General features: G+C 43.4%; 1 protein-coding gene and 1 non-coding gene across 2 annotated transcripts in view; one reads left to right on the forward strand and one right to left on the reverse strand.

The window, feature by feature from the left end:
* The window catches only part of LOC125295004 (sodium channel protein type 4 subunit alpha B-like), a 100,422-nt gene that overhangs the window by 37,124 nt on the left and 47,511 nt on the right, over positions 1-15,787 (reverse strand). Inside the window, exons 9-11 of the mRNA XM_048244117.1 lie at positions 2,792-2,933; positions 2,170-2,367; positions 1,454-1,642 (exon numbers count right to left, since the gene is read on the reverse strand). Of these exons, the coding sequence (XP_048100074.1) occupies positions 1,454-1,642; positions 2,170-2,367; positions 2,792-2,933 (529 nt within the window). The remainder of the gene's footprint in view (positions 1-1,453; positions 1,643-2,169; positions 2,368-2,791; positions 2,934-15,787) is intronic.
* LOC125308735 lies at positions 14,620-14,750 on the forward strand. The gene has a single exon (XR_007195955.1). It is a non-coding gene; the product is annotated as a U8 small nucleolar RNA (small nucleolar RNA).

The raw sequence follows: 15,787 nt of genomic DNA on the forward strand, positions 1-15,787 counted from the left end.
AAATTGGTTTCTGTTTATACAGTAGGCCTAGAGAGGGTTGGATCTTACCTCCAGGTCTTATGAAATCTAAAAATAAACCAAATCAATATGTCATGAAATAGGCAATAGGCTTCTTGTAAGGTATTACTTTCACTAATGGTATTTCAGTGCACTTAACTTCTAACTTTTGAGAGTTGATCAAAACAGTTATCTTTTGGATATATAATAACAACGAGATATTCTGTAGCCTACTGATTATCAGTTTGTCGCATGTTTAAACCTTGTATGTGTGTTGCACAACACATGTTGCACTTGGCGATCACGATGGGGATTGATATGGTAGTGCAGTGGTCCCCAAACTTTTTCTTCCGAGGGCCAGCTCACTATGCCTGGCTCCAAGAGAGGGCCAGAGACTCTCAGAGAGTAGTTCTACAGTATATCAGTAACCATAAATAGCTTAGTGTTGTGAACAACAGCAGTCTACCTTAGTTGAATATTCTATTACATTTAATCATAGGCTATTGCAATTTAATACCATTGTTAGCTGTGTTTATATTGTCATCATGCCATATCAGTGTAAAATTAAATAATACTAATAAAAAAACGTTTGCATTCCCAAAAGTATTAACAGGGAGTCCCAAAAGTATATTTTATTAAAAAAATGTGTGAACTTTGAATTCCGTGTCTTTGCATACACAGCTCAAGTTGTGAATATCCTACAAATAATTTAAAGTTCTCAAACTATGAGAATTTTATGAAGTGCTGAAGTGGTCTGAAATGACCATCATTCTAACTTTCAGTCACCTGATGAGAACTTTGTGAACTGTTTTTATGAACATTTGAACGAGTGAATAAAATAGAAATAATAATCCCAGAAAGTCCCAGAAATATGACTTGAATAGAAGTTAGTTAGTTATTAACAATTAATTGATAAACTTTTAAAATACTTTGAGCACTGATGCCGTCAGCATAGGCCTCTTACATTGTTTGCAGGTACAGTAGGCCTACATTTAATTTCATTCCGTTTTCGATGGCAAACGCAAAACAGCGCCAAATCAACCACCGGTGGACAAAAAAGAATATTACATGTGTACTGTTAAGACTCGCCATAGAGAATGAATGGGGGAAATTGCGGAGGTTTTAGTTTGACGATGTTGTACTCCCGTGCGGGCCGGATGCTATATACTACGTACATGTTTTGGGGGGCCACCCAAAATTAGGTGGCGGGCCGTAGTTTGGGGACCACTGTGGTAGTGGATGATGGTCATAGAAGAAGTTAAGGAGCAGTACCCCCCAATTATGGTGGGGTAATTCGCACTCTGTTTGCAAGCATCTCTTTACAAACGTCTCTCTAGACCAGTTAGTTACCATGGGCTCTTTGGAAGCATTTCTTTAGAAATGTCTCTAGACCAGTTAGTTACCATGGGCTCTTTGGAAGCATCTCTTTAGAAATGTCTCTAGACCTGTTAGTTACCATGGGCTCGTCAAAGGTGTCGAACTTGGAGGAACGGAGCTCTCCCTCTTCCTCCATCTCCTCTGAGAGGGTCCTGTGGGAGCGAGACCAGATCCGCCGGTCCCGCACCTCCTTGAGCGAGAACGGCGACACCTCGGCTGACTTCACCGTCTCTGGCTCCTGGGCCGCACGCGCCGCACGAGCAGCGGCCTGATGGGAAACAGTAAGGGATACGTGATACGTGATTTTCAGAACGTTGGGAAGTACTCTATCCGTTAGACAATGTCAACACACAGTAAACATTCATAGCTTTTTACCAGATACTGTGATTATCAATACAATTACTACTTTATACTGATTCGACCAACATTCATCGCAAGCTAATTCTAACCCTAAACCAAAAACCTGAGCAGCATTCATTACTGTCATGCCATTTGAGTCTAGTCTCACTCTCCTTGCTCTCCTTCTCCACATCTCTCTCTCATCCTCTACTCTCTTTTTCAGCCTTTCTACCCTTTTTCTAGCTTTCTCTTCATCTATATACATTATATCTCTCTTTTCCTCTCCTCTCTCTCCTTCCTCTGCTTTTTGCACATGGTCTCTCTCTTCTTCCTCTCTCCCTCTTTGTCTCCCTCCCCTTCCTCTCTCTCTCCATCTTCCTCCCCTCCCCTCTCTCTTCCTCTATTTCTCCCACCCCTATCTCTCTTGCTCTCTCTCCTTCTCCCTCCCTCACTCACCCTCTGTTCTCGGCGCAGGTGTTCCATGGCCAGTTGGAACTCTCGTTCTTTCTGCCAGGCCTCGGCAATGGTGGCCTGGTTCTGCTCCTCGTAGGCCATGGCCACCACAGCCAGGATCAGGTTGATCAGATAGAAGGAGCCCAGGAAGATGACCAACACAAAGAACACCATGTAGGTCTTCCCTGCCGAGCGCAAAGTCTTCAACACACACACACACGCACACCACACAAAGGGGACAGACAAGGTAATTTGGTGGGGTTCCTTCCCAAACAAAAATGGACTCTTCTGTAGCCAGTTTTTCATACACTGAATTAAGACCAGCCCATCTGTTATTCTAAGACTAGGTTTAAAGCATAGTCAACTGGTCCATGGATGTTATGCAACTTAAACACTTCTTTACATTTATTTATATATTAGGACAACACACGTTAATCAACATTTGTGTAAATGTGTTAACCAGCCAGCTAATTTTCGACTGCAGTCCTTTGGTAAGATCTTGTAATAACTTGTAATATTTTAACTTGGCCAGTTGTTCATCAGTGCCAGGTTGGTAATAAAATCACACACCTGTGACTTTACTGTGTACAGATGTGGGCGTACCTGTGTACAAGTGTGGGCGTACCTGATGGTAGAGGTTCTCCCAGTAGTCCTGGGTCATGAGACGGAAGAGGGACAGGAAGGCCCAGCCAAATGAGTCAAAACTGGTGTAGCCATAGTTCGGGTTCCTTCCTGTCTTCAAACAGTCAAAGCCATCTGGGCACTTTCTACAGGGGAAGGGAGAAAGCACAAAACATGCATACTTTATCGCGCATGGGCCAAGGTTCCAAATGAGCAATACAACTGATTTACAGTATCTTGACTAGAGTAGCCTACAGTTGTTTTCTTGCTAACCTCTATTTTCAGACAGACACAGGAGAGGTGTTAAATTCCTAGTGCTATAGGTAGGGAATTTCCCACAGAGGCCAATCAACAACCAAGTCTATTTAACATCAAAAATATGGGCAACAAAACATCAACAACCAAGTTTATTTAACATCAAAAATGTGGGCAACAAAACATCACCAACAGAAAAGCCTCCAAAAGCATTTCACCGGGGATATCAAATATTCTAGAAGTATTTGAATCAATCAGCACGTTTTAATACTGGGAATAAACCTATTGAATCAGTTTATTGTCCAAATTCTGTTTATGTCAATATTCCGTTTAACCTGCTTACAAGCAAGTTGAATGTCACATTTTGAGCATATTCCTGTTTACATAGCAATCGAAATTATTACAAATAAGTCAGCGATGCAGCCTACAAATAGGCTCTGAACTTCATGACGTAAAAAAAACACCTTCCACATCTTCCACCTGTATTTCACTTGTTCAGGCGTGCGTCAATAGCCAGCCTCATTAAGTTTTTTACAAATCTTTTTAAAAACGTCGCTATTACGACATTTTCTCCCGTCGATGAACTCCATGAAATTAAGTTACATAAGTTTGTTTCCTCGTCTTTCCAAAAGTATGTGCGTTGTTTCGCCATGATTAGGAAAGTGCATGAGACAATTGGTTAATTTTATCCTAATTCTGTGCGAATTGAGCATGCTCAGGTCTACAACACTCTTCCTTCTGGAAGCATATTCCGTTTAAGGTATTTTCATGGCCCAATATTCCGTTTAAAACAGACATATGCTAGGGTGTTATTTCAATCAGAATAAGGTGTTTACAAGACACACGCATATTTGGTTTATTCCCAATAAACTGATTCGAAACCGTTTATTGGCTGCATGGAAATGTGTTGAATGTTAGGATAAGAAAGTGGACAATTATTCATATGCCTTACAGTATAATTATAATGTCTTATATGACCCCCTGTGTGCCTGGACTTCAATGTCCTGTCAGAATATTGCAGAATATCGGTACATTGTGGGACATGTTAAACAGATAATGGGGATTAAGGACCCAAACAGTAGGACATCATGGTCATGCGGATATCACAAAATATTGGTGTCTATACTCACCACGTCAAAAATTCAGTTACACAGAAAAACAACTTCACACTCTGAGCTCCAGAAGCCATGCAGCACTCCTAAACCATGAAACAACTTCACACTCTGAGCTCCAAGCCATGCAGCACTTCTAAACCATGAAAGCCTTCATGTAAACCCACAGCTTCTTTCTCTTGTGGAAGAGCTGGTATAACTCACTGCTCTTTGTCCTTTGGAAGAGTATAGAGTTATATTGCACAAGTGCATAAAACAACCAGGAATTACAATACGATCACCCTTAATTTTCTCCCCTGATTAAACCATAAACCATGAAGCTCACCCTAACAGGTTACTATGGAGAATGATTGTAAAGATCCTCCTAAACTTAGCTCCTGTAGTGTGTTTATAAGTGTTTGTGTGTGTGTGTGTGTGTGTGTGTGTGTTAAGGGTTAAGAGACCAGTCCAAATGACCCCTGTAGCCCAGTCCCCAGCAAGTCCCCAGCCTGTCCAGGCGTAAAACTGGCCGGTCTGTGGGACGTCCAGGAGATACGCAGGGGGAGAGCTAACAGGATTACAGAGAGACAGATCGACACAATGCTGCGGCTCACATGCTCTCGTACTGGGGCCATTACAGGCAGGCAGAGGGAGAGACACTGAAGGAGAGAGAAAGAGAGACTTAGGAAAAGAGATGAAAAATAGCAAAACAGACAGGGGGAGATAGATGGAGGGAAATTTTGAGTACATGTAGCAGCAGCAGACAGAAAGTAAAACAGAGCAGAGGAATGGAGAAGAGATAGAGAAACAGAGAGAGGAAGTAAAGAGTTGAGTGAGAGAGAGGGGGAGAGAGAGGGAGAGATGGAGTAAAACAAAGAGGTCTGGCCACACTGGCCATGATAACTATCAGATCAACTATAATCATGATCACTGGTCAGTGATACCCAGGTTTGAATCATGAGGCGCCACACTGGTCAGTGATACCCAGGTGTGAATCGAACGTGCGGTCACTGCCCTATCTCACTCCATCTCTCTCCCACTCGCTTCCTGTCACACCTCAATGTCTTATCTGAATAAATGCAAAATGGAAAAAAAAGATACTTCAAAAATTCAACGTCAACTTCATTTGCAAATTTGTTGGACCTCTTCACAAGCACAAGGAAGTCCAAGCTTGTGTTGATAAAGTAGTAATTCAATTATAGATATTCAACATGGTGGTCAAAGTCTTGACTTGTATTTGACATCAGGCTGCCTGCTGGGAAGGAAAGCCCCTCCAAAATATTCTTCATGTTTTCATGTCTTCTTAAATGCCTTGACAATTCAATGGTTTCACATAGTCAATGTTTGTGTCATTCACAAAATTGCTCTGAAAGCGATCCCCAATCATATTATTCTTGTTATCATTTTGGTAGTGCAGTATGGACATTGTCATTCCTATGGGCTAAAGTTACATCGTCAGCAATGGGGTCAGAGCTTCATAAGGCAGAGCGAGAAAGTGAGACCTGAGAGAGAGAGAGAGAGAGAGTAAAGAGAGAGAGAGAGAGTAAAACAGAGAAAGTCAAACAGAGAGAGGTACTTTGGTATGAACCATCAGCAGAGGATTGGTATTAGTGAGTGTGTGTGCGCATGAGGTCATTCCAGAGAGAGAGAGCGAGATGACTGGATACAGCCTGCGGGAGAGGGAGAGGGCAGGGGCATAACATTCATGTCAATCTGATAGAGAGATAATTTAGTAATGGTCTGGAAAACAGCTGGACACAAGAGCTCTGTTCTGAGCACATCTGTGGATCACTCCCTCTTCTCTCTCTCCCTCCATCCTAACCCCCACTCTCCCTAACCGATCCTCCTCTTTCTCTCCATCCTAACCCTGCTCCCTCTCTGTTACTGATCTTTCTCGCTCCCTCTCTTTCTCTCATTCATCACAAGCATTCAAAGTTTCTCAGAAATCCCAGAGGTATTTCCTTGTGGATACTGTCAATATGTTAATCTCTCTCTCGTCCCATGTTAGGCCAGCTACTTCAGACAAAACTATCCTTAATTGCCTGCTACCATTTTTAAAAATGGCGTCTGACGTGCTCACAGCCGGCCAAATTTTCACAAGTCAAAGTCAAAGTCAAAGTCAAAGTCAGCTTTATTGTCAATTTCTTCACATGTTCCAGACATACAAAGAGATCGAAATTACGTTTCTCACTATCCCACGGTGAAGACAAGACATATTTTACCAATTTTAAGTCCACAGACAAACATAACATTCAAGTAAACAAAAAAGTAAGTAAATAAGTAAATAAGAGGGCACATATAATAATGAAAAAAAAGAAGAGCAGCAAAATTTTGTTGAAATTGTGCATAGACAGTCAATAAAAAAAAAGTGCAAAGTCAGGCCAATAAGAGGCTTGGGTAGTTCTGTTTGACCTGAGTAATAAAGAAAGTGGCATAGTGGTGCAAGTTATGTAAGAGCAGCAGAAGTGTTGTGTTTTCAGGACAACAACACCAAGTTGTAAAGTGTACAAGTGTGCAAGTGTTCAAGTGTGCAAGTGGAGTAGTGCAGGCGCCATTGTGGGTCCAATGTCCAGGATGTTATGTAGCTGAGGGTGGAGGGGGAGAGGAGGGAGAGAGTTCAGCATCCTTACAGCTTGGTGTATGAAGCTGTTGGTGAGTCTGGTAGTCTTGGGAGGCGCAGGCTTCTGTACCTCTTCCCAGAGGGCAGTAGATCAAACAGATTGTGAGTGGGGTGACTTGCATCACTCACAATTTTGGTCGCCTTTGGCGGGTGAGGTGGGTGGTGTAAATGTCCTTCAGGGAGGGGAGTGAAGCACCAATGATCCTTCCAGCTGTGTTCACTATGCTGCAGGGCTTTCCTGTTGTATTCAGTGCAGCTTCCGCCCCACACAGCGATACAGCTGGAGAGGATGCTCTCAATGGTGCCTCGGTAGAATGTGGTCATGATGGCTGGTGGAGCACTTGCTCGCCTGAGTTTCCGCAGGAAGTACAGGCGGCGCTGAGCTCTCTTCGCCAGTGATGCAGTGTTGGTGGTCCAGGAGAGGTCTTCACTGATGTGCACCCCCAGGAATTTGGTGCTGCTCGCTCTCTCCACCACAGCACCGTCGATGGTCAGTGGCAGGTGTTGGGTGTGACCTCTCCGGAAGTCAACAACAATCTCTTTGGTCTTGCTGACGTTCAGCAGGAGGTTGTTGTCCCTGCACCACGTGGTCAGATGGTTGACCTCCAACCTGTATTGAGTCTCGTAAGCCCTTGGTGATGAGACCCACCAGAGTTGTGTCGTCAGCAAATTTCACTATGTGATTGTTGCTGTAGGTTGCAGTGCAGTCATCGTCAGCAGGGTGAAGAGCAGCGGACTGAGCACGCAGCCTTGGGGGCCCCTGTGCTCAGTGTGATGCTGCTTGAGGTATTGTTGCCAACACGTTACTACTTGGGGCCTCTGACAGAGGAAGTCCAGTAGCCAGTTGCAGAGGTAGGTACTGAGTCCCAGTTTGTCGAGTTTGCAGATGAGTTGTTGTGGTATTATGGTGTTGAATGCAGAACTGAAGTCTATAAACAGCAATCTCACATATGAGTCTCTTTTTCCAGGTGGGTGAGGGCTGGGTGGAGGGCAGAGCAGATTGCATCCTCTGTAGACCGCTTGGCTCGGTATGCAAACTGGAAGGGGTCCAGGGTGGGGGGAGAATGGCTTTGATATGTGACATGACAAGCCGCTCAAAGCACTTCATGATGATGGGTGTCAGTGCCACAGGGCGTAGTCATTGAAGCAGGATGGAGCAGTTTTCTTCGCACAGGTATGATGGTGGCAGCTTTGAAACATGATGGGACGATGGCTTGCTTCAGGGAAGTGTTAAAGATGTCTGTGAAGACATCCTTAAGCTCCCCGCGCAGTCCTTCAGCGCCGCGACCTGGGATGTTGTCTGGACCTGTTGCCTTACGGTGTTGATAGCAGCAAGTGTCCTCTTCACGCTGTCGGCAGAGAGGCACAGGGGCTGCTCATGTAGAGGGATGGGTCTTCTGTGGGCAGGTGCTGTTTTTTGTGCTTCAAAGCGAGCAAAGAAGCGGTTCAGGTTGTTGAGCAGAGGGATGTTGCTCTCACAGCTCTGTGGCGCGGGCTTGTAGTCCGTGAGGGCCTGAATGCCCTGCCATAGGCTTTGTGAGTTCCTGCTGTCTTTGAAGTGGGTGGTTATCTTTTTTGCTTCCTTGATGCCACGGGACAGGTTGGCTCTCGCTGTTTTCATGCCAGCTTCATCCCCAGCTCTGTAGGCTTTGTCTCTGGCCCTCAGCAGCCTGAGGACATCCCCTGTCAGCCATGGCTTCCAGTTAGCCCGAGTGATGATGTCTTTTGTGTGGGTCACATCATCGATGCACTTGGTGATGTAAGAGGTTACAGTGCCTGTATACTCCTCTATGTTTGTCCGGTTGTTGTAAGTGGCTGACAAACAAGTCAGTTAGGTGCCACCTTACAGATGTCCATAAAATAGGGTGTAAAATGTGGATTGGCTGATCCTCCTATCTTGGAAGCTACCAATCCACTTAGACAACATACTCTTGTGTCCACCAATAATATGGCAGCTAATTGACTATATCAGTGGTTCTCAGTTTCATCACCTTTTTTCAGTGATGTACCCCCTGTGAAATATTTTTTCAGCCAAGTACCCCCTAACCAGCGCACAAGAATTACCGCTACGCTTCAACCACGACCCCATCGTTTGAGTTTTGACAGTGATTGACAGGTGAAGGCGGGTGGGATGTGACAGGTTGGGTCGAACCATCCTGGTATGGAGGGGACTCTGGGTTTTTAGGATAATGAAATTGAATACTGTAACTGAAATATAAAATTAATTTTATGAACTTATATTTTCCTGAAATTTGTATTAAATAATTGTTTTTAAAGTATGTTTGCATGGATTCTATTTTTAAATATATGTATATTTTAATTTTTTCATGTATTAGTACTAGCATTGATTTTATTTAGATTTTTAAAGAATTAAAATATAAAAAGCGTATTATAAAAATTCTTATATTTTGACATGTATCTCACCAGAGCAAGCTCATAGCTCTACATGCATTTCATGTGTGTGTAGGGCAGACTGTCCTGAATATGGCAATATTATTGCCTTGGTGGAGGGATTCTCTGGGGCTGAGCAATTTACAGACATATGTGGTGTGCGCCTTACAAAAATAAATGCCATTTTTTTATTTAGTGATTAACTTTGTGAATGACCTTTCTGCACTCCATATCTGTGACAGAACTGATCTGACCTGACTTGACCCAAGTTTACATGTTAGCCTGTGTGTGCCTATGGTGTCTGCATCTATGACTCTCTACAATTTTTTACTGCATTGCCATGAACAAAGTAAAGGCAAAAATGGTGTTTCTTTGTCGAACAAATTGGGGTGCAATGTGAGCCTTGAATTGGATGCCATGCAGGAATTTGCTAGGATCTCAAAACCGGATTATGAACATTCTTTGCCATAGAGAAACACACAATAGCGTTGGATTATAAACATGCTTTGCCACAAAAACAAACAAAAACGTGAGGTATGTCGAGCTATATGAAGTTATTATTTTGCTGTCACTTCGTCTGTTTTATAACCCAGAAGGATGTATGATAGCTCTGTGTCTCCTCTTTCATCTGATTTGCTTGCCATATCTATGCGTTCACGGGTTCAAGTAATTCAAACAAGAGTAATGGGTGCGCAGGTGCACGCAGAGTATAGACTGTAAATATGATGCAATTTGATTTAATTTCATGATTTTTTTTATTTTCATACTTTAACGTACAGACAAGTGTCTCGCTGCGACGAACAGTTACGGAGCAATGTAACAGAGAAGAAAGGGTGTTTTTTGACGCACTTTGCTTCAATCTGGTTCTAAGGGTTAAAATCTCACGTACCCCCTGGGGGGTATACTACGAAGCATGTTAGACATATCTAGGCTATGTAGACATATCGAGGCTTGACAAAGCCTTGACTCAGGGGTATACGTTAAGTGATCCTACGATAGCGGTTATGTGATATATTTGTCAAACTAGGCTTTCAGCTCAGATCTGTGCGCGTTCTCGGTGTTGGGATGACATTGGCCAATCGTGAAACGTGGAGACGCACAAGACCGCCTCTATTTAAAAACAATTACTTCTGCATTCATGAGCCAAGATCCAACATCCAAAATGTTAGTAGAGGCGGAGCTCCGACTGTAAGATATATGACAGAATCCTACACGTGAGAGAACTTCGTTTTTAAGACAATTGATTGGTCAGTGGGCGGTAGATTACACAATTTGAGCTATAACTTAGCACATAACCTCCTCCCGACCAGGTTTGGTTGACAGCATAAGATACCATGGTGATATAGCGACACTAAAACAGATCCACTTTAAAATGTCACAGCATACCTTGGCTTTGAGCCGCCAACATACCTCGCTAACCCACTAATCGAGATTAAGTAGTATACCCCACTGGAGTGCCTTCATCGCATTACCCCCAGGGTGCAGCGTACCCCATTTGAGAACCACTGGACTATATGTTACGGAAGACACTTAAGGCAGCAATATATTTCTGGTGGAGTGCCAGTCGGATTGTAACAACATCTTTTGTTATATGAAGCTGGCTGAGAGCCTTCCGTGGCATTTAGTCAATTGGCTTGTTTGTGTGGCTGGAAAGTGAACCGTCGGACGCCATTGTTAAAAATGGTGACAGCTTTGACCATGATGCTAATTGGCTGAAGCTAACCTGAACATAAACATACCTCAAAGAAACCCTTGGGGTATACTACGACCGCGTTAGACATATCTAGGCTATGTAGACATATCGAGGCTTGACAAAGCCTTGACTCAGAAGTATATATCGTTAAGTGATACTACAATTGCAGTTATGTGATATATTTGTCAAACTAGGCTTTCAGCTCAGATCTGTCGCGTTCTCGTGTTGGGATGACTTTGGCCAATGTCGTGTAAAGTGGAGGCATACAAGACCGCCTCTATTTAAAACAATTACTTCGCATTCATGGCGATAGTTTAATCTACACTTTCGGTCATTTTTGTGCCTAACCTTTAACATCAAATAAATCAATTGTCATCAGTTGTTGTATGGTATGCACGTCCATAGTGGGATATTTGCACGCACATCACTATTAAAGCGCATTCGAGATCCAAAATGTTAGTAGAGGCGGAGCTCCACCTGTAAGATATATGACAGAATCCTGCACGTGAGATAACTTCGTTTTTAAGACAATTGATTGGTCAGTGTGCGGTAGATTACACGATTTGAGCTATAACTTAGCACATAACCTCCTCCCGACCAGGATTGGTTGACAGCATAAGATACCATGGTGATATAGCGACACTAAAACAGATCCACTTTCGTGTCACAGCATACCTTGGCTTTGAGCGCAACATACCTCGCTAACCCACTAATCGAGATTCGTAGTATACCCCACTGGAGTGCCTTCACGTACCCCCAGGGGTACGCGTACCCCCATTTGAGAACCACTGGACTATATGTTACGGAAGACACTTAAGGCAGCAATATATTTCTGGTGGAGTGCCAGTCGGATTGTAACAACATCTTTTGTTATATGAAGCTGGCTGAGAGCCTTCCGTGGCATTTAGTCAATTGGCTTGTTTGTGTGGCTGGAAAGTGAACACGCCGGACGCCATTGTTAAAAAATGGTGACAGCTTTGGACCATGATGCTAATTGGCTGAAGCTAACCCTGAACATAAACATACCTCAAAGAAACCCTTGGGGTATACTACGAAGCACGTTAGACATATCTAGGCTATGTAGACATATCGAGGCTTGACAAAGCCTTGACTCAGGGTATACGCTAAGTGATCCTACAATTGCAGTTATGTGATATATTTTGTCAAACTAGGCTTTCAGCTCAGATCTGTGCGCCGTTCTCGGTGTTGGGATGACATTGGCCAATCGTGGAAAGTGGAGACGCACAAGACCGCCTCTATTTAAAAACAATTACTTCTGCATTCATGAGCCAAGATTTTTGTGCCAACATCCAAAATGTTAGGTAGAGTCCATAGTGGGATATTTGCGGACTATTAAAAGCATTGAGATCCAAAATGTTAGTAAGATATATGACAGAATCCTACACGGAGAGAACTTCGTTTTAAGACAATTGATTGGTCAGTGGGCTGTAGATTACACAATTTGAGCTATAACTTAGCACATAACCTCCTCCCGACCAGGTTTGGTTGACAGCATAAGATACCATGGTGATATAGCGACACTAAAACAGATCCACTTTCGTCACAGCATACCTTGGCTTTGAGCTAACATACCTCGCTAACCCACTAATCGAGATTCAGTATACCCCACTGGAGTGCCTTCATCGCATTCCCCAGGGGTACGCTGCATTCCCATTTGAGAACCACTGGACTATATGTTACGGAAGACACTTAAGGCAGCAATATATTTCTGGTGGAGTGCCAGTCGGATTGTAACAACATCTTTTGTTATATGAAGCTGGCTGAGAGCCTTCCGTGGCATTTAGTCAATTGGCTTGTTTGTGTGGCTGGAAAGTGAACACGTCGGACGCCATTGTTAAAAATGGTGACAGCTTTGACCATGATGCTAATTGGCTGAAGCTAACCCTGAACATAAACATACCTCAAAGAAACCCTTTGGGGTATACTAATAAGCACGCAGACATATCTAGGCTATGTAGACATATCGAGGCTTGACAAAGCCTTGACTCAGAGGTATACGCTAAGGATACTACAATTGCAGTTATGTGATATATTTGTCAAACTAGGCTTTCAGCTCAGATCTGTGCCAGCTTCTCGTGTTGGGATGACTTTGGCCAATCGTAAAGTGGAGACGCACAAGACCGCTTCTATTTAAAAACAATTACTTCGCATTCATGAGCCGATAGCTTAATCTACACTGCGGTCATTTTTGTGCCTAACCTTTAACATCAAATAAATCAATTGTCATCAGTTGTTGTATGGTATGCACGCCCATAGTGGGATATTTGCACGCGACATCACTATTAAAGCGCATTCGAGATCCAAAATGTTAGTAGAGGCGGAGCTCCACCTGTAAGATATATGACAGAATCCTGCACGGAGATAACTTCGCTTTTTAAGACAATTGATTGGTCAGTGTGCGGTAGATTACACGATTTGAGCTATAACTTAGCACATAACCTCCTCCCGACCAGGATTGGTTGACAGCATAAGATACCATGGTGATATAGCGACACTAAAACAGATCCACTTTCGTGTCACAGCATACCTTGGCTTTGAGCGCAACATACCTCGCTAACCCACTAATCGAGATTCGTAGTATACCCCACTGGAGTGCCTTCATCGTACTCCCCCAGCACGCTGCATTCCCCCATTTGAGAACCACTGACTATATGTTACGGAAGACACTTAAGGCAGCAATATATTTCTGGTGGAGTGCCAGTCGGATTGTAACAACATCTTTTGTTATATGAAGCTGGCTGAGAGCCTTCCGTGGCATTTAGTCAATTGGCTTGTTTGTGTGGCTGGAAAGTGAACACGTCGGACGCCATTGTTAAAAATGGTGACAGCTTTGACCATGATGCTAATTGGCTGAAGCTAACCCTGAACATAAACATACCTCAAAGAAACCCTTGGGGTATACTACGAAGCACGTTAGACATATCTAGGCTATGTAGACATATCGAGGCTTGACAAAGCCTTGACTCAGAGGTATACGTTAAGTGATACTACAATTGCAGTTATGTGATATATTTGTCAAACTAGGCTTTCAGCTCAGATCTGTGCTGCTCGTGTTGGGATGACTTTGGCCAATCGTAAAGTGGAGACGCACAAGACCGCTATTATTTAAAAAAACAATTACTTCGTGATTCATGAGCCGATAGCTTAATCTACACTGGCGGTCATTTTTGTGCCTAACCTTTAACATCAAATAAATCAATTGTCATCAGTTGTTGTATGGTATGCACGCCCATAGTGGGATATTTGCACGCACAGCACTATTAAAGCGCATTCGAGATCCAAAATGTTAGTAGAGGCGAGCTCCACCTGTAAGATATATGACAGAATCCTGCACGCGAGATAACTTCGCTTTTAAGACAATTGATTGGTCAGTGTCGTAGATTACACGATTTGAGCTATAACTTAGCACATAACCTCCTCCCGACCAGGATTGGTTGACAGCATAAGATACCATGGTGATATAGCGACACTAAAACAGATCCACTTTCGTGTCACAGCATAGCCTGGCTTTGAGCGCAATATACCTCGCTAACCCACTAATCTAGATTCGTAGTACACCCCACCTATGTCATTCCACACCTAAAAGCCTAATGTGTCTTTCCACGCCACTTTGTGTCATTCAGCCCGAAAAACAGAGTAACAGTGCAAAAGGTCTTAAGAATGAAGATGGCAAAGAGTAACAAAGATGTTTCCCATTCTCCCACCATGACTGAGCAGTCTTGGCCCCAGAACTGTAGTGATTTCTCTCTCCTGTCCTCTTCACACCAGTGAGGTACATCCTTATCTGTTGCTCTCTTGAGGAGCTTCAGAACATGATGAATGGAGATGGATGAGATGCTGATTAATCTCTCCTTCTAGAAGGTCTGCAACACCTTCAGGAAACCATTCTGATTAATGTGCTGTTCCAACAGTAAGAGAATATTTATCAATTTTTCTCTAGCCCAGACAGAAAGTTTTTTTTTCTTAATCTTACAAACCAGATTGGGGCAGCCGTGGCCTACTGGTTAGCGCTTCGTACTTGTAACGGAGGGTTGCCGGTTCGAACCCCGACCAGTAGGCACGGCTGAAGTGCTCTTGAGCAAGGCACCTAACCCCTCACTGCTCCCCGAGCGCCGCTGTTATTGCAGGCAGCTCACTGCGCCGGGATTAGTGTGTGCTTCACCTCACTGTGTGTTCACTGTGTGCTGAGTGTGTTTCACTAATTCACGGATTGGGATAAATGCAGAGACCAAATTTCCCTCACGGGATCAAAAGAGTATATATACTTATACTTATAGATCAACTTTTACTAAGGAGACATCTGCACAAGATAAGAGAAAGAGTTATTTGCTATGGCTGATGTCTATCCTCATGTACGGCGCTAAGCTTGATTACAACAACCTATTTTACTGGGTGATGAATGAGAGGTTGGACAGACCTAGCGTTCATGGGTTTCGGAAAAACCTTTCTCCGAGTGAAAACATCATCATTCCGCGTCATTCACGTCACTTAATGTGTGAGTCAGAGGTCGGAAACTGGGGCTAGATTTTGCTAACAGAGTTGCCCAGTTAGGGGCTCGCAGGGCTCTCAAGTTTTGAGGACAGGCAAGAGTGACGTTCCCCGTTGACAATCCCCGAGGGTTAAAGGGGTTGCTGGTCAGATGGGTTGCGAGAATAGGGGTGTTTCATTAATAATACTACAACTCTTTGTTGCTGTTATTAATATGCCTTCAGATGTTCCAGTGTAAAAGGAGGTTGTTTCGTCCTCAGCGGTTAGAGCCGTTCTTAAGGTTAGGGGTGTGAGGATTTACACGCCAACTAGCAACCAGCTAGCATACACCAGCCCCAGGTCGGTTACCAGTTGATCCAATATTAGTTGTGCAGAAATATAGCCCATTTTATACACACCAATTGAATTGAAATAGAAATTGTTAAGATTTGTATTTTTTGT

Source organism: Alosa alosa, chromosome 1, assembly GCF_017589495.1.
Source record: "Alosa alosa isolate M-15738 ecotype Scorff River chromosome 1, AALO_Geno_1.1, whole genome shotgun sequence".
Lineage (NCBI taxonomy): Eukaryota > Metazoa > Chordata > Actinopteri > Clupeiformes > Clupeidae > Alosa > Alosa alosa.